Source organism: Phoxinus phoxinus (genome assembly GCF_949152265.1).
Source record: "Phoxinus phoxinus genome assembly, chromosome: 16".
Lineage (NCBI taxonomy): Eukaryota > Metazoa > Chordata > Actinopteri > Cypriniformes > Leuciscidae > Phoxinus > Phoxinus phoxinus.
The window spans coordinates 18998616-19025828 of NC_136891.1; the positions used below are offsets into that span (position 1 = coordinate 18998616).

General features: G+C 36.2%; 1 protein-coding gene across 1 annotated transcript in view; it reads right to left on the reverse strand.

The window, feature by feature from the left end:
- nrxn3b (neurexin 3b) overlaps positions 1 to 27213 on the reverse strand; it is a 346388-nt gene that overhangs the window by 197519 nt on the left and 121656 nt on the right. The window contains 2 exon segments of the mRNA XM_079583552.1: positions 15231 to 15614; positions 17825 to 18263. Of these exon segments, the coding sequence (XP_079439678.1) occupies positions 15231 to 15614; positions 17825 to 18263 (823 nt within the window).

Sequence of the window (27213 nt, forward strand, 5' to 3'; positions counted from 1 at the left end):
GTGCAACCCAATCTTAGTGAATGATAGCCACTTTAAGGTAAACTATAGAGGTAATGAAGTTTAAGGTATAGCCTAGTTATTAAAAACTGACTCCTTTAAACAACAGCACGCATTGTTTTCTAATGATTGTGTGCTACAGCTGAATAATAAAACCAAATAATAAGAGGGATTGCAAAGAAAGGAGAAAAAGAGAGAGGAAGAGATGAAACTTTCCAGTGTCAGTGTGGATGTCTGCTAAGATCAGTGTCACAAAGAAGGTGTTTGTCAGCCTGAGGAGAAGACGAATGCTCACACCTCTGAGTGTGTGTGTGTGTGTGTGTGTGTGTGTGTGTGTGTGTGTGTGTGTGTGTGTGTGTGTGTGTGTGTGTGTGTGTGTGTGTGTGTGTGTGTGTGTGAAAAAGAGAGAAAGAGAGAAAGGGGGGGGGGGGGTATTTTACTGAGAAGATGTGAACCATTGTTTATGGTTCGCCTTAAGTTCCCTCTTCCAGCTATTCCAAAACCAACTTCTTATATCCAATAATAAATTTGCAATGAATTCTCGATGATAAAAAAGCAGTTAAGGCTTGTATTTGCATATTTCTATGGCCTAATCGGCTAATTAAATTCATAATTTAAGAGGCTGTAGTGTTCAGTGTTTGCTGTTCATTAATATTAGTCATTGGATGCCCTTATTTGCTATCAGAGCAAATTAATAAAGAAACACAAATCTAATCTGAGTACACAGATATATCTAGATTACCTGGGGAAATCAATTTCCCAGGATGCTGTTGTGATTAGTCAACAACATGAATATATTTGTCATCTTAAATCAATTAAAAGGAATGTTCCAGGTTAAATACAACATAAGTACTACCGACAGCATTTTTACAAACTGAACATGTTGCTAAGGCAAGCATCCCTATTACTAATGCCAAAACTTACGTAATCCATTAATGGATTTCTGCTAACCTCAGGATTTTCTTAAATGAATATTCTGTGCTAAATAAAAATAATGTGGCTTGCTCTTTGTAAAAACAAATGAAAAGCTACAATGGTGCTTGCCAAGTCACCTCCAAAAATGCTCAAATGCAGTAGATTAAGATTTTTTTTCTTCCCATTCTTTTATTATGGTAGTGAGGCTGTTTAGTAGAAATGTGTCACTCAATTAGTCTGCATATTATACTACTGTCACTCACGTCACAACTATGTGGTGACACTAAAAGTGGAAATATGGGGAACACAATAATCAGGCATCTTCCCATTTTTGTGAAGGGAACAGTTTTGCAGAGAGACTAGCGTGTTTCATATATGATAGTGCAAGTCACAAAAATTGGAATCTAGGTACAAAATGGGGAAGCATTTCTGTACAGTACATAGGCCTATTTGGACTTATCAGGAGATGTTATGAGTCAGCGACCAGATTTACAAAAAAAGAGAGAAGTTGAGAAATTCGTAAGATAAATTCAAAGTTTGTAAGACTGTTAGAGTGCAATTAGTGAAAAATTCTTAAAAAGTTCACAAATTTCCTTAAGAACAACTTTTTTTCTTAAGAAGAAAATTATTACTTAAGTTTTATCTGATTGCATGGTGTTCTTGCTGAAGACTCACTGACCAACAATACAAATCACCTCAAAGCCTTCAGATTACGGTAATAATCGTGCTATATTTTTAATGCAGCTGGCTTGATGGGAGTTCTGCACCTAACTTCACATTTTTGAATGGGCTATGTATTTTAAATAGTTATTTTTAAGAGCATGTCTCAAGATGAAGCAGTCAGTTTCATTAGTGCTCCATCTTTCTTGCGCTCTGTCTGGAGTGAATGTGTCCTGTTTCTGTGTGTGTGTGTGTGTGTGTGTGTGTGTGTGTGTGTGTGTGTGTGTGTGTGTGTGTGTGTGTGTGTGTGTGTGTGTGTGTGTGTGTTGCTAGAGACAGGTGGTCTCATATGAGCTGAATGCTGCCGAAAATTCCCTATTTTACTTGTTTTTGTAGACTTATTACTGATTTTTGAATTCAGCTAAAAGTCACTGATTACAATGCGCTGGATCCTTCACTGAAAACCGAAAGTAACTCACTCCCGCTCAATGTTTACTCTTTGACTGGAGCAGATTTTAAACACCAACAGTAAACAGCGACTGAACGCAACTGTCTCTGGCATGTTTCGGCATGATCAGTCATAAGTATCAAATTACATTCATAATCGGCCTTAAAGTCGTTAAGTGTGTAACCCGGCTTAAAAGTTTGCTATAAAGTATTTCTTACTAAAGCAAGGCAGATTTGACTCTGGTTTAGCGTTTCCATAGCAGACTGGTAGGAGTAGCCTTGAATACCAACATAACCAGGGCATCATGGGAGTTTAAGTTTTCCTACCCATTTGTCAAAAAGACTGCAAAAAAGTAAAAAGGTTTTCACAGACTTTCTACAATATAGGCAGACAAGCTTTATTGAAAGCCCACTCTGCCAGCGGTAAAGTACCCCTTTAAGAAGAATTGCAGTTATAAGAATGATTTGTGAATCTGGCCTCAGATTCAAACTTGCATTAACCTCATGAGCTCCACTGCTCAGTGTGTTCTAACTGCTAGACTAAGTGACAATACGTTCACCACTTCTTTTCACAAAACCAGACTGCATACTACAACAGTATAGCATAAAACTGAATTTTGCACATTCATTCTATGAATTTACATAAATAAAATACACATTTAAATGCATATTGCTGCATATTTTCAATTGAATGTTACGCAACTTGTCAACTCTTTTCAGACCAAGCATACCCTGATCCCACCGTGACTATTTTATGAATCCAGCTTTGGGGTAGAATGAATAATCAGGAGAGAATGTCTGTACAAGAGAGTGTGTGAAATAGTTTTCTGCCCTGTGTTGGTCTATTTACTAATCAACATGTCTATGCAACAAGACATTTCATTTACATAATAGCTGTGAGCAATGATTTGTTACTTGCTATTGCTCATTATAGAGAAAATGTTACAGGATAAGCATCTAAGACATACCCATCATGAGTGAATAGTTTTTTTGCTCTTTGTAAACTTTCTGCTAAAAGCTTATGTTGTCAACTTTTAAGAGTACACTAACATATAATGTTGAGGCTCTTAAGACTGTCAAGACTTAACACTTGACAGATAAGCTACAAAAAGTCTAATTTTGATTTAATGAGATTAATTAATTCAGTCGGCTCTTGTGGCAGTGAAAATAGGAGTATGAGTACCTTATAACATTAAGAACCTCCATAAAGTCATACTATCACCATACTATAGCAAAATGCAATATAAGCCCACTGCAAATAAACTTGGAAACACAAGTGTGACACTTCCAGCTCACATCTGTCGGCCCCAGGCCACAGACTCAGAAAGCAGCCCCAGAACAATCCCTGCAGGGCCCTTAAACAAGAGAGGCTGCAGTAGTCGGGAGAGGAGGCGGGTGGGGGTTTGGCATTAACATGTGACTGCGTGTTCTTGACTGCAGGTGGAATGGCGGAGACAGCAGCGCAAGAGGCATGTTAACATCTACATACACACAGAGAGAAAGAGAAAGAGAAAGAGAAAGAGAGAGAGAGAGAGAGAGAGAGAGAGAGAGAGAGAGAGAGAGAGAGAGAGAGAGAGAGAGAGAGAGAGAGAGAGAGAGAGAGAGAGATAGAGAGAGAGAGAGAGAGAGAGAGAGAGAGAGAGAGAGAGAGAGAGAGAGAGAGAGAGGCCTCCGAGTGCTTCAAAAATAGAGTGCTCTTCAGGACTCAGGCAAGGTTAACAGGATGAGACAGCGTGCTCTCCCTCTGCAGCAAACCACTGCCCGAGAGATTTCCTCTTTGCATTTGGTTCTGTGCTTCATTATTGCAATGCATTTTTAATGCACCACCCTTCTCCACTGCTTTCAGAGTGCTGTGGATTTCTGTAAAAGCCTTAAAAAAATTCTAAAAACATTTAGCCTTTCTTGTGTTAATGCGTTTCTTGTGTCAACGGTTGTGAAATACAGTAGAATATTTTTTTAAGGGCCTTGTTAAAGAATAGTTCAGCTAACAATGAAAATTGTGCCATTATTTGTTCACCCCTATAACCAACCCAGTATTGTCATGTTTAGTTTAGCTCTTGATATATAGTTTCCTTGCTTTTTTTTTACCTGGTCACTTGTTACCCTGTGTACACCTTGGTTTAATTAAGTCACACCTGTTCCTTGTTTTACCCACAGTTTGTGTGTATTTATAGCCCTGTGTTTTAGTCCTTGGTTGTCCATTCTTGCCGTTTATGGTTTGCTTAACCTATGTTCCTGCTCTCCTGAGCCTCCCTGGCCCTTCCTCCTCTGCTGGTTCTGTCCAATTCCCTGACTTTGTCTCCAATGGATCAGCCCAGCATCTTGGCTACTTCATTTCAGCTGGTTCTGTCCAGCTCCCTGGCTCTGCCCCCTCCACAAGCTCTGTCCTGTTTGCTGGCTCGACCCCCACCTCTAGCCCCACCCAGCCCCTTCATCGGCTCCACCAGATACCATTGTCCTTACGGCTCCACTGGGCTTCCCCGTCCCTCCGGTTCCGCCTTGATCATCGCCTGTGCATAGGGCTCTACCTCCATCGGTCTCATCTCCGTCAGTCATCTCCCAGGTGTCATCAGCCAATTCTCCACCATGGCTCCTCTCCACATCGACTACACTGCGGGCTATCTTCCTGGCTTCTCTCTGGGTCCCCGCCTGGCTCCTCCTGCTTCTGGATCCTCCCAGGCTCCTCCTTACTTCATCGCTGCCCTGGTCTCTCCCTCTTTCATCTCACCATCTTTCCTGCCTTTCGCCTGTTCCACGTCCTCCTCCAGAGCCCCCACCCTCCCTCCTCAGTTGGCGTGTAGTTCTGTTTTGGTTTTGTTTTCTGTGCTTTGCTCCTGTTTTGCCTGTGTTCCCTTTGTTTGTTGGTTATTCATTGAGTTTGCATGAGTTCCTAAGTTGCGTTAATCATCCTGCATGTATTTAAGCCCTGTGTTTCCTTAGTTCAGTTTGTCCGGTCTCGTTGGAAGTGGTTGTGTTTTTCCATGATTCTACTGCATGTTCATTATTAGATTGTAAATAAAGACTTTGTTTATTCTCCAACGCTGTGCGCTTATTGCAGCAACCATAACGTTACAATTATTGTTATTATTATTACTTAGTTTTATGTATTTAGGATACATAAAATGCTAGCTATGAAAATAGTATATGCAGGACAAAGAAGATGTGGTACTCATTGTGGTTTAGAAAAATGACAATTACAGAATTCTTCGGTGATGTATCATTGTCAGTGAACAAATTAAACTATTGTGTGGGTGTAAAAATGTATACATGCGTTTATTTTCTAAACATCCAATGAACCAAAAGTGAAAATAGGTGAAAAGAACAACAAACTAAAAATATATATATTTGATAAAATTATTATATACAAAAAAGATGTTTATATATTTATATTATTCAATTATATATTAAATTATATTACATTATATTTACTACTATGCCTGAATTAAAAATATATAATTTTGTTGTTGTTTCTGTGGTTTCCACAACTGAGCCAGAACCATCTGCTGCTAACACTTGAAAATTCTTTGTAGAATAATAAAAAAACAGGCAATCCACCCATGCTGGGTAAAGATTGCATCCCCAAATAGCCTGAGGAGCAGCTATCTACAAACTGTCATAAAAACTTAATGCGAGTTTGCTCCTAATTCTGAACACCATGGGAACATTTTCTTGCTCCAAGCCTTGTTCAATTTAACTTTCGGATGCTCCTGAGCGAAGAGTGCAGAGAGACAGTTTGTAGAAGTGAAAGAGAAATCCTATTAAACCTCCTGAGAAACGTTACACAAAAACTATAAAATCTCCTCCTCAGCTGTAAAGCAGAAACTGCTGTCCACTCAGTGTCAGTACAGCCGAAGACTCATGGATTCTCTCAGCTGTCATTGATATAAAATCCAAAAGCTTGTTCTGTAGAAGAAGCTGATCTCAGTGAGATTTACCGTCATTTGTTCTAAAGAACTTAGGTTTAACTGTGTGTTTTGTATTTAGGCAACTATGTTCTTGAAAAAATTAGACAGTATATATGCAAGGTTTATGAATTACAGGTGTTTTATGGTGTCTGACTGGCCTTCAATAAATACAAATTATAATAAAAGAAAGGTTGGGATGCAGTAAAAACAAAATGTCTCCTAAATGCATTTGTGCTCTTATGTCACCCTTAACACTGCATTAAAGTCTAAATCATTTTAGAGATTTTTCGTCCGATTTTTACTGATTGCATGAATTTAGTTCCTTTCAAGTAAACAGAGGTTTTATATTTTATTTTTCTTATGTCTGCAAAGGTTCTGTCAACTAAAATAAAAGAACAACCCATTCCATCTAAAAAATGGTTTATCACAACACCATGAGCCCAGCATCATGTGATGTTATGATTATGATTTTGAAGACATGATTGTTAAAGTTCAATTTTTTTCAACATTAACCTATTGTCAATTTGTTGGATGCATTGCTATGGTTTGCAATATGTCTATGATTTCAATTTAACTGTATAATCAAATCCTGATTAAGAAAAAAAAAAAAAACATTTGGTTGGCCAGACAAAGCCCGACATTGAAATTGAGTCAAAATAGAGAAAATGTCAACTATGTTACCCTGGTGACATATTTTTGTTCTGTTTTGTTTTAATTTAATTACTACTGCTGCTTTGATCAACATATTTGGAATGTTTTTGTAACTTATTTTCCTTTTGGTGATATAATTTTTGTTATTTGGTTATTGTTTGTTTTATTGGAAAATCAATAAAAAAGAAATGTGAAAAAAAAATAACTATGTTACCCTGTAGAGCCAACTCCTGAATAACATATTTATGGCTCTACTGTCTGACTGTGTCCACAGATGATAATGAGTTGTTTGCCACAGTTTTTTTTAAATATTAATTCAACCTTCCATGTGCCAGAGGAGACTGACTGAGTGTTTGTGCATGAGCTAACAATGTGTGCAATAGTTAATGTGTCCAGTTAACTATGATACTTGTGAATTATTATTATTTTATATTTTAAATAACTAGAATGCTGCTTCTGTATATTTTATATGCACACAGGTTGGATTTTGCATAAAATCTCTATAAAAAAACAAAATTATCTTTAAGGCAGATTTCTGATTTTAAAAGACAAAACAAAGTTCTGTCATTTGTGACTGTTTTTATTGAGAAAGCATATTGTTTTTGTACTTTTTATGTGAAATGTACACCCAATTATAGAATGAGCAATAATTTTTCTAAAACTGTTTAGCTTAAAGTAATCAGGCTATATTCTTTAAAATAAATGTCACGTGTTACTAAGAGTTTTTTAGTGCAGTCTGTGTGTGCAAATTTGTTTTGGGGTCACTGCACAAAAAAATATTTTATTCTACATATAAAATAACAAATATTTCCACGTTCAAACATAACCACCAAAAGTTACATCATTAATCAGAGGCTGTGTCCGAAATCGCCCCCAATACCCTTATATAGTGCACTATTTGCGGGGAAAGCCATTTGTAGTGGCGTCCGTCCACAACATTATCGAGTGCATTCCTTCAACTCCATGATGCATCGCGATAATGAGTATACAACTAGTGTACACTTAATGGCTAAAAAATCTCTGTGATGCACTATGAGGGTTACACTGAATGAATTCCTGTGTCTCACCAGAAGATGGCATTCACAGAGCAATCATACAGGTGTACAGTAAGTTCCTTTGTCATTTTTGTATTTATTAAATAGTTTAATTATGGTTTACACAAGCAGGATACAAATGCACACTGTCAGATTTTGTTTTGTTTTATTCCCACCCTTGCAAAAAATAAGTTTATTCAAGTGTGCTATTAGTATTCATTAAAAAAAAAAAAAAAAAATGAGAAAGTATAGTTTCAGTCTAACTTGTATGTACTTCTCAGAAATATACTTAAAATTGGGTTTCTCCAACATTGTGTGATCATTGCAGCAACCGTAACCACCACAATTATTGTTTTTAGGATAAATAAAATGCTAGCTATGAAATTAGTATTAGTAGGAAAAAAAATATCTGTGACTTATACTGACAGAAACGTGTAATTTGGCCTTTACTTGAACTCAATCGTTTGATCAAGATATTCTTAAAAGTATAATTAAAGGTAGGGTATGTCAGAATTGTCTAAAAAAACTTTTATTCAAATTTGTTTAAACTGTCTTTATATAGGCCTACCAATACATAATTAAAATGCAAGTACTCTGAAATAGAGAGTATAAAAAACTGAGTAACTCTAGTGTATTTAATCTACCCTAGTGAAAAAAAAGTATACTTTATTGTATTTGAAATATATTCCCTTTTTCAATAGTTCATTGCAAATATACAAAAAAAATATATACTATCTTTAAATATATTAAAAGTATATTAGCATCATGCTTTTTATCTATTTTTATAATACAACTTTTAACACACTTTAAAATAATAGTACTTTAGTATATTTTCTAAAAATATATTTAAAAGCAAGCACACTTTTAACATATTTCTAACAAGTGCACTATAAGTACATTGGTAATAAATATATGCTTAAATACACTTTTAAGAAATATGCTAAAAACAAGCATACTTTTAATATATTTCTAACAAGTGCACTATAAGTACATTGGTAATAAATATATGCTTAAATACACTTTTAAAAAATATGCTAAAAACAAGCATACTTTTAATGTATTTCTAACAAGTGCACTATAAGTACATTGGTAATAAATATATGCTTAAATACACTTTTAAGAAATATGCTAAAAACAAGCATACTTTTAATATATTTCTAACAAGTGCACTATAAGTACATTGGTAATAAATATATGCTTAATTACACTTTTAAGAAATATGCTAAAAACAAGCATACTTTTAATATATTTCTAACAAGTGCACTATAAGTACATTGGTAATAAATATATGCTTAAATACACTTTTAAAAAATATGCTAAAAACAAGCATACTTTTAATGTATTTCTAACAAGTGCACTATAAGTACATTGGTAATAAATATATGCTTAATTACACTTTTAAGAAATATGCTGAAAACAAGCATACTTTTAATATATTTCTAACAAGTGTGTAACCCACCCAATTAATTGAGGCTGTGTTTTCATGTATTTTCATGTATGATTTTATATTTTTCCTTGCCTGATGCAAGAAATGTTCAGACATATGTTTTATTATAATTTATTTCATTTATTATTTTGTTTTTGCTGAGGGCCGAAACTAATAAAGAATTGCGTCGATGGGTGCTGACGTCACATTCGCGCCAGCTCGTTGAACAGAGAGAGATGTGAGCCACATGTGTGGCTATCGTTTATCTTATCCATCGTCGTCAATATTCTTCTAATTTTATGTCTGAACTGTTTTATTGCATTAGGTAAGTCACAATTGTTTCATATTTTCATAAATAATGTTTAAGTTTGTGTTTGTTCATATAAGAAAATGTGGATGGTTAATGCTGTTCGTAATCGAGTATAAACTGGGCAATACAACACATGTAAAGTGTTTATGCTGTATTAGTATACTTGTTAAACCTGTTTACACATTTATGTTATGGGAATAATGTATTAAGTTTAAGAGTTGTTTTATATGCATTTCGTGATGGGTGCTGACGTCACATTCGCGCCAGCTCATTGAACAGAGAGATATGTGAGCCACGTGTGGCTATCGTTTATCTTATCCATCGTCGTCAATATTTTTCTGATTTGATGTCTGAACTGTTTTATTGCATTAGTTGGCTTGTTTCAACGCTCCGTGGTCGTGTTGGATTCGCGCAGTGAGGCAGAAACGCGCTGGATTCCTATGTGGAAGTATCGATTCATCTTGGCGACTCTTTCACGAGGAAAAAGATTCGATTTGTTCATCGTTCATCCCTGCAAAGTCTGTAGGCATTCACCTTCAAACGAACTGAATTGAACTGAGTCAATTACATTTCCATCTACACAAATTTAACTGAGTCAATTACACTTCTATCCAAATGAACTGAACTGAGTCATATTCGCACGAACTGAACTGAGTCCATCACACTGAACTGAGTCAATTGCATTGCACTCAGACTTCATCACACTTACAAGGTTGAATTTAATTATTTTATTTTCATTTTATTTGATTGTCATTGATTGAATGGTATAGATATCTCATGTGATGTGTACAAAGTGATGCGTGCCTATGAAGTGAACAGCGAAGTGAGATTTCAGTGTACTGTTCAGTGAACTGATTGTTTCATTCATTAATTTCATTATTATTCATTAATTCATATTTCTGATTTTATTTAATTCCTTTGGTTCAATAATTTTTATTTTTATTTATCTGTCTAGTTAGGATTTTAGACATCAGTTAGTTTAAATAAGTGCAGTCACACATTATAATTTTTTAATATATTTTTTTATTAATGCAAGGTGTGACACCCCGAACCCAGGACTCCATATACTTTAAGTTGTGATTATAAGTATTTGGTGAGCTCAGACCCTAAGTAGATATTTTTCCTCCTTTTATTTTATGGTGTTATCCTATTAATGGGTTACAAGTGCACTATAAGTACATTTGTAATAAATATATGCTTAAATACACTTTTTAATGTGCATTTGTTATTGAAGACAAAGTGTGCTATTTGTAGTATTTGGATTAAGCCAAAGGTATTACGGAGAATATAATTTTTACTCAAACATAATAGACTTGTATATTGCTCGTAATGATTTTGTAATGTACTTGTAACACAGATAAAGTACACTTTATTATCACTAATCAAGTATGTATCTAGTCCCTACACAGGCATATACTTAAAGTATACTAAGTATACTTGAAGTTGTTCCAATTTAGTACACAAAAGTACACTAAATACACTTAAAGTTATGCTTTACTACAATTTAAATACAACTAAAATATACTTAGTACAAAATTAGTTGTTTCAAAATAGCACACTTAAAGTTAACTAATCCTTAACACACTTGAAGTATACTTTTAATTAGTGTGGCTGCAAGTATACTTATTATATATTTTTAATATATTTATGGTATATTTCTTGTATGTTTCGAAGACACTTGTAATTAATTTGTAATGTACTTGTAACACAAATAAAGTACACTTTAATACACTAATCAAGTATGTAACTAGTCCCTACACAGGCATATACTTAAAGTATACTAAATATACTTAAAGTTGTTCCAATTTAGTACACAAAAGTACACTGAATACATTTAAAGTTATGCTTTACTACAACTTAATTACTACTAAAATATACTTAGTACAAAATTAGTTGTTTCAAAATAGCACACTTTAAGTTAACTAATCATTAATACACTTGAAGTATACTAATAATTAGTCTGGCTTCAAGTATACTTAACATATTTTTTTTTCACCAGGGTAGGGCTGTCACGATAACAAATTTTGCTGGACGATAAATTGTCCAAGAAATTATCGCGATAAACGATAATATTGTCGATCTGAGACCATTTTCATCTAGAATAATGATAATGGCATAATAATGCACATACACCTTTCAAAATTCAATAAACGTTTATTTCCAAAGACTATTTAACACTGAAAATGGAAAACATTTTCAATATCCACAATAACAATGAACAAAACAACCAAAAACAATAAAAGCAATGGACTCTCAGTCTCTCAGTTCACACAGATGATAATGAACTAGTTTATGTTCATAGTTCTTTTTTTTTTTTAAATGAACTAAGTTCACATATCTAAAAATGAACCTTTTCACGTTCATTTGTTAAATTCTTTTAACAAAGCTGTAGGCTATTATTAATAATAATGTTATTTCAATATCTCGTTATTTCGAAATAATAGGCTACTGTAGGCTATGTGTGCGTGCATCTGTAAATCCGGTGACGCGTGTATTGATTTTTATTAATAAACAAGTGTTTTCTCTAAAAGTGTCGACTCGGCTGCAAAGATGAAGTTGACGATCGCCATCTCCGTGTGAACGCGCTTATAGAGAGAAATGCACATAAACAAGCCTAATAATGGATTACATAATCAGAGAGTAGCCTTTTTCTTTTTTCGTTTTGAATTATTTCGTTTAAAGACATTTCAAGCTTTGTGTATTTGATGTATTTGTCATGTCTGTGTAAGGTATACACTGAGTTTCGTTAAGTTAGGATGTGCTCTAGTTCACGTGCGCAAGTTAGCGCGCGGGCGCCTCCGTTATATTTGTTTCGTCGGCCTATTCATTAAATATAGGCAATTGGTTGATGAAAAATTGATTAAAATTAAGAAACAATTTATACAAAACGAAATTCACTTTAAAGAAAGGCTTTCTATAGCCTAACAACTTCAACTGTCAAAATCATGTCTGACCCGCTCCATGTCTCATTTTGCGCATCCTATCTCGGTCGTGCTGTTCACTTTTCATAAATCAACATAAATGGGGGAAAAAAAATAACATTAGGCCTATAATATTTTAACAAATATGAAACGCGCTTTTTTTTAATGGCTATAGTATAGTAGGCCTACATATCCTACTCTCTATTTGTACACATTTCTGCACATTAATTTAATTCTGAAGTTTGCACACACAAGTTGAAAGGCATTTGTTCAAATCAAGTTCACGGATAATTGTGCGTGCATTTATTAGCCTAATCATTATGATACTAAAATCCTAACAAATAGGCTATGCTATTTACAAAAAATCAGATGAGTTCTCTCGAAAAATCTCTCGTTCACGTTCATTGTATGAAAAGTGATTCGTTCAGTTCAGCGTTCGGCGAAAATATGAACGCATTCAGTGCTTTGTGTCGATACTGTTTTACAACAAACTTTTTTAGTCGATACTGTTTTACAACAAATGCGACATACCGGCTCGCTCAGGTTAAGTGGTTCACCACAGTCATTCGGTTTGAATCCGAAGTGCTCCCACACTGAAGCTGTCGCGTTTGGCTTTGAAACCAATTCCATGTCACAACAACTTGCGTCTCGTCTTTTCGCTCTTCTCGGCAGTCGCCTCAAGCACTCCCGCCTTCCCACACAAAGTCCATGTGATTGACAAGCCCCGCCTCCCCACACAAAAGACAATGCAACTGACAAGAGGGTTCACTTCTCCTACGCTAAGGAAACGAGAGTTGTCATTCAGTCGCGGATAACAAACAAGTATGCAAATGAAATTATCGCGGCTAGAAAAATTATCGAGGTCATTTTTTTTATCGTGCGATTAATCGATTTATCGACTATCGCGACAGGCCTAATTTAATCTTCAATAAACACAGCTCATTAATTCCATTCACTCCCACCTAAAAACGGTGTGCGCGACTGCGCGCACGTGGGCAGAGCCAGTAATAGCGGCGGTAGTCATGGCGACGGAGAGTGACAGTCGCGCAAGCCAATCACTAGTTTCATCCTGGTTGGAATTAATGAGCTGTGTTTTTTGAAGATTAAATACACTATAGTGTCTCAATTTTTATACTCTCTTTTTCAAAGTACTTACATTTTAATTATGTATTGGTATATAAAGACAGTTTAAGCCAATTTGAAAAAAAGTTCTTTAGACAATTCTTACCTACCCTACCTTTAAGTAGTCTTAATATCATTCTTCAAGTATATTCATAAGTACTGTATACTTGGCTTGTAGTTGTGTTTACTCTTTTGATTGAGTATCCAATTAAATACTTTTTTCACATAGTTCTACATACTGTCTTACAAACTTTGTTTGAAAATATTGATTTATAAAGAAAACAGATATGTCAGATATGAGCATCTAAATTTGTGTAGGTTAATCCACTGGTAGTGTACATAGACATTTACTTCAAATCTACTTTACTCTTTCCCCGCCATTGACTGAATATTACGGCTATCCATGTTATACTGTTATACTGTAGGGGGCGCTATTACACATTTTCTGAAATAGTACAGAATCTCTGGATCAAAACACAGGTGAAGAAGAAGCTGAAACAAGTGATAGAAGATTGCTTACGCAAACGTAAAATAACGTGAACATTAAACAGCATATAAATCAAAACTGCCTAATGTTAAATTAAATGTCCCCCCAGGAAGGGTTAACCAATCGTGAAGTTGATGGACTATTCCGTCTGTGACAAAAATGCGATTTTCTCAGCTTTTTGCCAAAATTTTTTATTTTTTATGAAACTTTTAAAATGGAAAGATATAAAGTACAGCTAAAGGTATATTTCAAGTATAAAAATGAATACCTAAATATGAACATTAGTATACTTAAAGTGAAAAAATTATATATAAAAAGTAAAACATAAGAATGATGTTATGTTCACTTAAACCCTACAAGTATACTAGCAGTATAAAACTACTAAGCTACTGTAGTAGTTTAGTGAGAGTACACTTCAAAATTTACTTTCATAAACTAAACAATGCACTACAAGTATTTGACTAGAAAACGTTCAAGTATACTACTAGTGCATCGATATTAGTATACTTACTACATCAAGTATACTTAAACTTTACTTTAGTATACTAAATAAAATAAACTTAAGTATACTTATTTTTTTATTAACACAACAAGCAAAAACTACACAAAAGTGGGAGCCCCTCTAGCGTGCTCAAGTGTCCGAATTTGTTCAACTACGGCTGAACAAATTCCATTCACTCGTTTCCATTCACTCTTTCAAGTGGACTGTATTAGTGGACTAACGTATGGAATATTGAATGAGGGTATGTGTAGTTTATGTTCATCTGCTGCTAAATAGACACCTGCTAACAAATGTTCACATGCAAACGTTAACTTAGCAACAGTAAGACAGTTTGTGTTTGGACATTTTGATAATGTTGCATCAATGACTACCTTATGCCAGTTCCAAATTCAATATATAATGCATATTTTCCATCCAGTCTCATTAATGGATAATGCATATTTTATGCTTTCAGATATTTTAATGATTAAATAACATAATATATTATTCATCTGAATAATTTTAGCATGTCAATGTTAATGTGTTTGGTCTGGGTGGAATAGATCCAATAGACACAGACATAATGCTGTGAGCATGCGAGATATGCTGCTTCATGAATAGTCACATAAGTGGACACATAAATCCCATAGCAGATCTAGGCAGGTGTAGCTGGAAAAGGTGGAAGGTTTCAAAGGAACTTTGATAGTGCGCTGCAGGATCAGCTTACAGCAAACACTGAACCAGACTATTTCAATTGTGTTACCGTACTCTTAGACTCAGCCTCTGAGGGTGAGCCCATGGGCCGCCTTGCCACTTCAGGCAAGAAGTCAGGCAACACAAGACTACCCTGCTCTCGAACAATGGCATGACTCACCTCTCTCACAGGTTCGCTCCAAGTATCCCGTCCCGGTGCAGTCACAGATGAAGCGATTCCAGCCCTCTTTGCAGATGCCATTGTTTTTGCAGGGGTTGCTGTCGCACTGTTTGCCTGTTACTTTGCTGCAAGACGACTTGATTCCGACTCCGTTCTGGGCCTCTGCGATCTGACGAATGTCTTTACTGCGTCCATCTATGAAGAGATCACGGATGCAGCCCACAAAGCCATAGTTCAGCATGGCGGTCCACAGTTCGGTGGGAAGAATCAGGCCGGCGCGGTTGTCCGGGAGTCCTCCGAGATATAGGTCACCCTCGAGGTCCAGAATCTCATTCTCTCCGCTGGCGGTGAATGGAGTCCGACGGCTGTTCACAGAGATGATACCTGTTCAAAACAAAAACAGGCTGTCAAGTTTGACAAAATAAGTTTAGCCAAAAGAAGAAGGCTGACTGTAAAATATATATATATATATATATATATATATATATATATATATATATATATATGATACAAATGTAGGGAGGTTTTACCAGAAATAAATTTGTACCAGTATTTTTAATATGAACTAGCATTTGTAGTATGTGTTTAAATGTGTATCAGTACTGTATTGTGCACCGCACTTTAACATGCACCAGCACTTTACTGTGCATTGCACTTTAATTGTGTATTTGCAATGTACTTCAAGTATTGAAGCTCTGATCCTCTTGCACTTTGGTCCCTATCTGGTTGCCAGTTATGTACCCTCTACTTTGTTTGGATGTTTTATGTTTTATTTTGTCTATATGTTTTATGTTTGCTTATGCAGCAGTACCCTGTCTCTAAACCAAATTTCTCCCATGGGAGACGAATAAATGAACTTGACTTGACTTGATACAGCGGAGACATTTTGTGTGCATTATAAAAATTTACATTTGACCACAGAATGCTGCTAACCATACAAAATCATGTATTCCAGAGATGTGTAATAAATATAGATATAGATAGATACGTACATTTGTGTGTATGTATGTGAGTTAAAGTGTTCTGACACAATTATGTACTTAAGGATACAGGCAGGCAGGAGGTTCAGAATAGAAACATCAATATAGTCCAGTGTGGAGGCAGTGGCAGATTGAGGGGGCATTCTGAGTTCTTCCACTGGTCTGTGTTATGCAAGTATTCTTGGTCTTTCAACACCCACGTCTATATATCTGTCTCAGCCCTTTGTTGCTGAGAAATACAAGTTTCTAGGGACTTACATGACTGCTATTAATCAGACAAGGAGCCAAATTGCTATCTCTGAATATATATATACAGCAGGGTCTGGGAAGAAAAGTGATTCAAGTGCAGAGTCTAAAATATTATATCATCATTCTACAACATAACTTTTAGTGGATCTAAAAGTTTCAGGACCTGAAAGCTTTCTGTTCATTTCCAGGTTTAAATGAAAGAAATATCAGATTTCCAGTGTTGTCTCAGACTTTTAGTCTACTGAGTATAACATGACCAGAGGCAAAAAAATAAAAGCCACCCTCTTGTGACTTTAATGTGAAGTGTCCGTTATCCAATATGAAGTTTGTGACAAAATAATAACAATTCTGCACTGTAATATTCTACTGAACTGATTCTCCTCTGCTCAAGAAGTAATAATAAAAACATCCACACATTTATGCAGCTAGATGACTTTTTATTAAAGTCTTTGAGAGGACACATTTTCATCTGCTGTGAAAATTATTTGGAATCAGAGAAGTTTAGAATGAAGATACAATTTAGAATAGATTACTTTTGTGGATAAAAGTGCTACATTACGACTTCTTTTTACTGAGAATTTGTTGCCAATTTAGCTTTATTTTAAAAACTTTGCACAAGTTACACTTTTTACAGTTACAACTTTTAAAGCTCCAAAATCAAAAAAAATATTGTCAATGTCTAAAGGATGTGAGAAAAAAAGCCTCTTGTTCAGTTTACACCACGTCCCCTTGTAGCTTCATCTTGGGGTTTGTGCTGTAGGCGCTGGAAGAGAGTTCCAGTCGCATGCTGTTGTTTTTCTAGACTGTTGTTTTGATGTATTGCTAATTTTTTTTAAACATTTTGTCACAACTTAATTTTATTGCATTCAATCCAACTAATATATTAAAAACTTAAGTTGGGATAACTCATAACTCATTTTTGTTGACAACTAACTACACATTGTCCCTTTAATGTTCAGTTCCTCAAATGCTTTTGAATTTTAGGTTTCTGTGTCATACTAACCAGCAATCGTGCATGGAACTTAAATTTAAGTTGCCTCAACAAAACTTTATTTGTTTAAATGAACTTGTTTCGTTCTTATTGTAACGACCTAAACTAACTGTGTGGAAAAGTTTTCCTTAATTTAATTAAGTTTCAATGAACAAACTATTTTCTGAATTTCAAAAAAATCATATTGCTTTTAGAAAACAACTACGGCATATTAATCAAAAAATAAATCATTAAAACAATATTTTAGTAAGCATTCATTATTCATTCATCAAAATTCATTAAGTATCATGCAGATCTGAAGGACCCAATTTCTTTGTCCAGAAGAACCCTTTATATTTAAGTTTTTAAGTTCTGGAGAAAATTAATCTACTCACCTGATCTTCCATCTCTCTGAATGTCCACGTGGTGCCAGGCTCCGTCATTGACCTTACTCTGTGTGGCTTTGACTTTAATCGTTCCTGATCCCATGTCCAGCAGAAGATAAAGATTTCCATCTAGAAGTTCCACAGCGAAGAAGTCCACTTTGTTGCTCCTCTGGCTACGAGGATCCTTCTTGTCCTGGGGTTTACCTTGTGTAAAGAGGATTAGTCCATTGGGCTCTGAGGTGCGAAAGTCAAAGGAAATAGAGCCCACACGCTTGGTGTTCCACTTGGGCAGGCCGAGGAAGGATTCTGCCGTCTCAAAGGAGATGGGGTCTAAGGTGGGGACATTCTCACATTTAAACACCACATCCCCTTGTAGCTTCATCTTGGGGTCTGCAATGCGGGCCAGACGAGAGAGTTCCAGTCGTATGTCGTTGTTTTTGTAGACCACCTAGAATTCGAGAAAAACTTTATTGGCAAATGCGATTGGGTCTTGGACAACCTGAAAACTAGAGCAGTATTTAGAGTAGAGTGGTATTTATTTTAAAGAAAGATACACATTTATCCAGCTAAATGTTTAACAGGTTGTAGTACGGAGATGTTTTCTGGATGTCAAATGTTAGTGAAATATGTTCATAGTTAATATGACGAAATTCACCTATTGTTACTCTGATAAGACAAACGTATGAACTCAACTGGTAATTATTACTTAATTCATTAAAAATCAATTTGACAACAGGTGACCAGAAGTCATTGGGATTTTTTTTTTTTTTACCCCAAAGTTAGCTCACTAGGGTAAATGGCTTAGCATGAATATTTATTTATTCCCTTTTTTTTCTCCCGGAATGGTGTAGGCGTAGCCTAACGTTGATTTTAAAAAAAAAACCTCTCGTTAAGACACGCAGCAATCGCATATATATCTCAACATAGCCTACAATCTGCATGTGTTGAAATGAAGCGGACAATTGACTACTTTTTTAAAGGAACACTCCGACTTTTTGGGACTTTATCCTATTCAACTTATCCCCCAGAGTTAGATAAGTCCATACATACCTTTTTCATCTCCGTGCGTGCTATGAGTCTGTTAGACGTACCCACCGCTAGCCTAGCTTAGCACAAAGACTGGATGTAAATGGTTGCAGCTAGCATACTAATCCAAATATGTGACAAAATAACGCAAACATTTTCCTATTTACATGTTGTGATTTGTATAGTCACAGAGTGTACAAAAAACAAAGTCAAATGAGACACAGACATATTTTAACCGTATAAATACTGGGAACTATATTCTCTGAAGGCGAAGCACTGCTACTTGGGCGGAGTGATAACCGCAGCACCTGAGACGCGCCGTGGTGAGGAGCAGAGAGTTCGTTCAGAGCGCGTCTCAGGTGCGCTGCGGTTATCACTCCGCCCTATATTCAGGGAATATAGTTCCCAGTATTTATACGGTTAAAATATGTCTGTGTTTCATGTGACTTTGTTTTTTGCACACTCTGTGACTATATAAATCACAACATGTAAATAGGAAAATGTTTGCGTTATTTTGTTACTTATTTGGATTAGTATGCTAGCTGCAACCATTTACATCCAGTCTTTGTGCTAAGCTAGGCTAGCGGTGGGTGCGTCAAACAGACTTATAGCACGCACGGAGATGAAAAAGGTATGTATGGACTTATCTAACTCTGGGGGATACGTTGAATAGGCTAAAGTCCCAAAAAGTCGGAGTGTTCCTTTAAGAAGGGAAGATCAAGTGTAACTGAACCATCACTTGATGTCGATTCGACATGTCAAATGGAGCCTGTAAGTGAGAATGATGAGGCTGAGAAGGATTTGTCAGGAAAAGCACACGCGGGAAAAACGATACGGACATATGAATTTTGACACCAGTGGCTCGAAGAATACCAGTGGTTAAGGTACCAAGACGGAGCAATGCACTGTGTGTACTGTAAATTCCGTGGGCCTTCAATTGGGCATGTGGTTTAAAAGATGGCAAGTAAAATAAAAAGCACACCTGTATGCAATACAGTTTCATTATTGTTCATTATTATCCAGAGCGGCTTACTATAAATAATTTGTGCGACCAAATCATGTTTTGCGCCAGTAACTGAAAAAGTTAGTAGCGCAAGTGCCACCAGTGGAAAAGGTTAGTGTAGTTCCCTGTTTGTTTGTAATACAGTGAATTTTATGCATTATGTAAGTAAGACATAAGGAGCCACTGATATATGTAATGTAAATAATTATCCAAACTTATCAAAAAAGATATATAATGTAGTAAAAATAAATAAATAAATAATTGTATTTAATTATTTATTTTTTGGGAATAATATTTTTATTGATTTATGTTAAATAAAAATGTTGGGAAAAACAACATATGTAATTGTAAATGTTTATGTAAAATGTTTAAGAAATAAAAAAAAGTATCGTTTTGCATTAAAAAACGAATAAATAGAATATCTTCTAAATCCTGTTTTTAAATTACAGTATGCCCTGGACCTATTGGTAAAAATAACACAGCCATTGAAGAGCAAAATCCCCCAATACACTAGAATACATTAAAAGACATTCAAAGGATGTGCTGTGATATTGGGCCTATTTACCAAGGCAAAGACTCATATATAGAGTCAGCTATGCATTATAGCCAAATACAACACGATACAAACCGAGAAGAACTGTAAATTGAAATTCACTCAAGCGGAAAATTAAAAGGCTTTATCCTTCTTTTCCTCCTTAAAGAAAGAGCTCTTACTGCTATATAGGACACTATGTGCACAGCAAACAGCAGTTCTGCTAGAGAACACAGCTGTCAGCAAACAGATTTTTGAAGCTCCAGGATTACAGATAATCCTGGAAGATTTGACAGTAAATCAACACAGGTGCCCTGCGTAACTAACTACAGCGACTCAGAGAGAGAGAGAGAGAGAGAGAGATGAACTCTGGGAGGATATCTTTACTTCAGCGACACTAACATTATCACATTTATTTTCTCTACCTCTTATCTGGCACCAGCACAACTCCAATTATCATACGCTTCCTAATCACCTGTGTTGCAGAGATGTGCCAATAGAGCAGGAGGTTTCCATGAAGTAAACAATTCTATTGATTTTACCAAATGAGAGATTTTAGCGTGTTAATATACAGTATATAGTACCTTTCAGGGCAGACCCTATAATGAGCTCCAAGATTATGGCAAAATAAAGGTCATTGCCCACTTGTCTAGCCTAAACTTCCTGTCTCAATAACAGATATATCAACAAAAAAAAGGAAAACTACACTGGGTCTTCAGGAATACTAGGGTTATTTTCAGAAATTAAATGGCAACTTTGCATGGTATGCGTGTTCTTAATAAAACCCATCTATAAAGGACAGACTAACATCCCGACACCACAATCACAATTTTAAACCACTAGTTATGTTACAATTTAGGGGCGAAAAAAAAATCCTCTCCTTTCTACAGTCCCTGGTGAAACAAAAGCGAAAACCCTCTTTAAAAGCAGAAACCTAGAAAACGTTTCCTCAGCGCTTCTGTTACTTTCCTCCAATCAACTTTTCTTGCCATGGAATGTAGTTATGCCTCGGGTTATGATTCCAGTGGCCATTACCTCTAGCCGATCGATGGCAGTATAATGGAAAATAATGTGTAGAGAGATGGTGTGGGTAGGGTAGTCCACAGACTCAGATACATTATCTAAAGCTACACCTTTACTTTATCACCTTATCTTGGGGCCATCCTCTGTCCCCAGAGTGCCATTTATAATCAAAGCTGGCCTTTACGACTCTATAGGCTCTCTGTCTTGACTCTCTCCCTCTGTGAGCAGGGGCTGCAGAGTATCGATCAGGATCTGGGAGTGGTGAGTAGACCCAAATCTATCTGGGCTCAGTGACTTAGCATGTTATAGGGCATCTGGCTGCTGTATTAGGCCTGGTATTACTGAGAAGTGGTACAAGTAGAAACATGTAGACACATAAGGATAAGCGGGCACTGACACAGGTGGAGAGACAGGTCAATGGAGAAAATCAATATTTCAGAGGAGAGAAAAAGGAGTTGGTACAATGTAACACTGAATACATTTTAAAATACAATAAACTAATTTACACAATTAATTGTTATCGTTAACTAATCATATCCTTTTAATCATTACATCACAGATCTTAGTGAGCAAAAATAAATTATTGAGCAAGCAAAAAATAAGTCTTCTTTGAAATTATTCACAATTTTAGCTGTCAGATTGGATATTGTGGGAAGTGTCAGTTTTACGTAATTTGCCTTTGTGTGGTTATGTCACATCTGTAAACAAAGAGGAGAAGGTCTAGCTATTGGAGCATCGGAGCCATAACTAATGAACATTAACATAATGGATTAATCAAAAAGGAAACCATCTGAGGATCTGATGGCACAACAAAGAAACCTTGTTCAGAGAAGTCAAGGAAGTGACTGGCAAAGCCCATAATATCTTGTCTTTTCAAAGATGGCGTCAACTCTGAGATTTAAATGATTTAAAAACAACACAGAGATGTCCCTTTTCTTGTTCAACAAGTAATATATCTAGCAATCGTTATGTCAAATATCAGTGTCGCCTAACTTTTAGTAATTCATTACAATGAGTCAAAACAACAGCTGAAGACAAAAATTACAATGGATATCAATGGAAACAGAAACTGCCTCAAATATCTCCTTTTGTGTTTTGCAGAAGAAATAAAGTCATACAGGTTTGGAATGAACGAAGGTGAGTGACTGATGACACAATTTATATTTTTTGGGGTGGACTTTCCTTTTAATGCCCATTCATTTACCCCAAAAATGACACACTTTTAAACACTGATCTAACTCTAAAATACCCCAAGTCCACACCACAACTATTAAAATATCTTTGGAATCACTTTCAGATAATTTTTAGTGATTTTTAGTTTGACATTTGTAGTCAATCAAAAATCCTTGCTATTTTAAAGTGTGCACTCCAATTATGTTCACAGAACATGAATGAAGCAAGTTAGAATAAAGAGACTGTTGGTATCAGCGATAATATAGTTATCATTATAGCTATCATTCTTGGTGTGACTGACACTTTAATCATGAGTTCTGTGCGTTCACATAATGTAAAACTCATTCATTTGTATTCATCTGTAAGCGTAGAATGGTTTAGGCTGTTATCGGGATGCTGTTTAAAAGTCACGTTTTGCTCAAACTAAGATTCATTTGACCAAAGTTTTTTTTTCTTTCTCTGTGCTTCCTGTAATTCATCTCTAATAAAAAATATTGAAAGGCCCTCTGTGTGCCTTTAACTTCTGTAAAAAGGAAACATGTAGCAATAGCAACCTAAAGATTGAATTACCTATATGTATAATGAGATGCAGTACACAATGCCATTGCCTCTAAAGAAACACTAAAATGATCTGTGCAAAAACAAACGTCATATTTGGTGTCATGGTAGAGTTTGTTCATCTCCTGCTGTCAAATGTGCAGACAACATCAGCAGCCACAAGCTCATCGCTGAAACTCGAGCCAATAATCATCACCCCAGACTTCCTGTTCTCCACTGTCTGTTGTCACATGACCTCTGAGACACATGACCACACAAATGATTACAATTGTTCTTTATTTTGTGTGGCTTGAATTGTGTGCTGATTTGTATGTAATCTTGGCTTTTGTGGATGTTATTAGGAAGTTCTGGTGGTTCCTTACTATATCCCATGTCAATAGAGCCCACCCCTAAGTCTCTATAGATATGAATTCTCCTACAATATCATTCAGAACATACTTTTTTCTTTACCTATTTTATCCGATAGGTAATCTTGTCAACACCTTTCCTAGTAAACCTCTTTTCAAGAAGCTATGTGGTTTCTAAAAAAAAGGTTTCTAATTTTTTTCCCCGCTAGGGGTCGCTAACCTCTTACAATAACAAAGGCGTAGGTTGATGACGCAAACTTTTCAGCGGAATTATGGAACTTGTCTTCAAGCCGATGGATCTAGTAATGTTTATAGATGAGTGAATACATTGAGGTTTTTATCATGAGTCATGACTGTGTGTGGTATGAAGCAGGGCGCGATTGCTAATATGAGACAGATATCAGCGGCACACACACGAGTCCCACGAGCCTCATGGATATAAAGGAATAAGGACATTTAATTCTACTGAACTACCCGCAAGTGCTGAATTACTACTCACACAGGTCAGTTTATTAGACAAATTAAATTTGTGAGGTAATGCAGCGCTGTTTCACTTGGTCTACACTATCATACTAAACTGTATTTGAGTGTGTTGAAAGTTAATAACATAATATGTTATTCTATGTGTTAGTTTGTTGGCTATTTGAGACTAGCAGTAAGCTAGATCAACATTAGAATAACATACAGATCATATTCTAACATTTCATCATGTTGAACTATATAACATTGATTAGTTTTATGTACATTTGCTCACCTGTCTAATAAAGTACATGTAAGAGCGCGTCCCTGTCAAGTCGTAACTTGTGAAGCTCTGGCAAGTCAAAGTTTGTTGAGGACGTGGAGCTCTCGGCTAGAGGTCTTCACAGTGAACCCGAGACCCGTTGACCCGGGTCGGGCTCGAATCTATTACTTCTGGTCCCGGGTCTGTTTAACATTGTGTGTAATACCCGTGCGAGTCATCAATCTCAAAAAATCGTCACACTCATATTTAATATATTTTAAATCAGTAACATAATCTGAGGTGAACTGTCACATGAATGTTTACTTTGACACTCAAAATAAATTGCGTTAAAAAGCATATTTTAGGTTGATCCAGCTAGCGCGCATGTGCAGTCAAGCGCGTGTCATGTTTCTATGGCAACCAGTTACCAGAGGCAGAGCTTCAGTGAGGGACAGCCAAACCGCGCTTTAGATTTTACAATGTAAATTAACCGTTTTGTTTAATCTTAAAGTTTTAGTGGTCAGATTCAGACTCGATATTCAGACTCGATCAGGGTGCGATTTGTGAAAAAAACAGAGGGGGGGATGTTTTGAAACATTTTTATTCATGAGAACATGAACTTCATCACTGCATTTGGAGGAATTGTAAAATCTTTTTTCTTATTAACTGAAGTAGCCTAACGCAATATTTTTACTCTAATAGCTTATCTTTCCCCATGAACTGTGATCATGCAATAGCGTTAACTTTACATCGCGATCAGTGTTGTGCATGAACGTGTTCAATGAACAACGTTCATATTTCGCCGAACGCTGAACTGAACGAATCACTTCATACAATGAACGTGAACGAGAGCGGCGCTCACTCTGGCAGGAATGAGCAGCACGCGCAGTTCACGTTCACGCTCATTTGAAAAGTCAGGTTTTACCAGGGCTTAATCCGACATTGGATCCGGAACCTCTTGAAGTCAGTACCTGATTGCCTAATCCTAACCCCACCCCTAATCCCAACCCCTCCCCCACAACCAATCCTAAACCTACCAATGCTAGGGGGGTAATAATTTGGCGGGGGTCAAAATTCGGCACAACACCGGCACCTCCTGTGTCACTAAAATGAATTGCCTAAATTAAAAAAAATTAAAAATTACTGTTTGTGTAGCCTAGTGTTCAATGTTTGTGACACATGACTTGCGCGCTTGTTGTACGAATTGAGATTGCTGTTAGCCTCGATCGTTTCATTCAGGGGGAAAATGACAAAAAGACAGGAAAGTTTGCTTAACTTTTTCAAATACGCTGGACAGTCAGATCCCAAACAAGCAAAAATCGTTTCCGCTGATCAAAAAGGAGACCACGGTGGACACAGTAGCTCGATATCTCGTTATTTCGACATAAATAAGGGGACATCCTAATCTGCATTAAGCCACATTAAGCGTTCTTATAGCCTAATGGTTTTCTATGGGAGGAAAATGCTTAACCGTTCATATTATGGGCTCATCTGATTTTTTTGTACATAGCATAGCCTATTTGTTAGGATTTTAGTATCATAATGATTAGGCTAATATTTATTACGGTTAAGCACGCACAATTATCCGTGAACTTGATTTGAACAAATGCCTTTCAACTTGTGTGTGCAAACTTCAGAATTAAATTAATGTGCAGAAATTTGTACAAATAGAGAGTAGGCTATGTAGGCCTACTAAAAAGCGCGTTTCATATTTGTTAAAATATTATAATGTTTTTTTTTTTTTTTTATTGTTTTCCATTTGATTTAAGAAAAGTGAACAGCACGACCGAGTAAGATAGAATGCGGAATATGAGACATGGAGCGGGTCAGACATGATTTTGACCGTTGAAGTTGAAGTTGTTATAGAAAGTCTTTCTTTAAAGTGAATTTCGTTTTGTATAAATTGTATCTTAATTTTAATCAATTTTTCATCAACCAATTGCCTGTATTTAATGAATAGGCCGACGAAACAAATATAGCCTAACGGAGGCGCCCGCGCGCTCACTTGCATTGCACGTGAACTAGAGCACATTATAACTTAACGAAACTCAGTGTATGCCTCACACAGACATGACAAATACATCAAATACACAAAGCTTGAAATGTCTTTAAACGAAATAATTCAAAACGAAAAAAGAAAAAGGCTACTCTCTGATTATGTAATCCATTATTAGGCTTATTTATGTGCATTTCTCTCTATAAGCGCGTTCACACGGAGATGGCGATCGTCAACTTCATCTTTGCAGCCGAGTCGACACTTTTAGAGAAAACACTTGTTTATGAATAAAAATCAATAGCCTACACGCGTCACCGGATTTACAGATGCACGCACACATATTATTTCGAAATAACGAGATATTGTGTTGAAATAACATTATTATTAAAAATAGCCTACATCTTTGTTAAAAGAATTTAACAAATGAACGTGAACTAGTTCATTTTTAGATATGTGAACTTGGTTCATAAAAAAAAAAAGAACTATGAACATGAACTAGTTCATTATCATCTGTGTGAACGGAACTTTGAGCTAGTTCTTTTTAAGTAGATATGAACTGGCACAAGCCAACACTGATCGCGATGCTGAGCTACAGTGAAATGATAGAAAAGACATGATCTGTGTTAGCAATTCGCCTCATTCGCGCAAACTGGATGCGCGAATGAGGCTCGCGTCTACCGCGCCGCGCTAAACACTGCGCCGCAGGACCTCTAGACGCGCGTTACATTGACTTAACATTGAAATCACTCGCGCCAGAAGAGTGAGTGAGTAATCATTTTAAAATAAAATTGACTTTAATCAAACCACGGATCCGTGATAAGTTTTGTGATCCGTCTCGCCACTATGTAGTAGCACTATGATCACTTTGAGGGGGGGATAAATTTATCCCCACCGGGGATACAAATAATTAAGCAGAGGCAGGGATGCATTGACCAGAGAGGGGGAAATCCCACGCATCCCCCCCGGCAAATCGCACCCTGGACTCGATGATGCAGAGCAGAGAGCACGGAGATGATAGC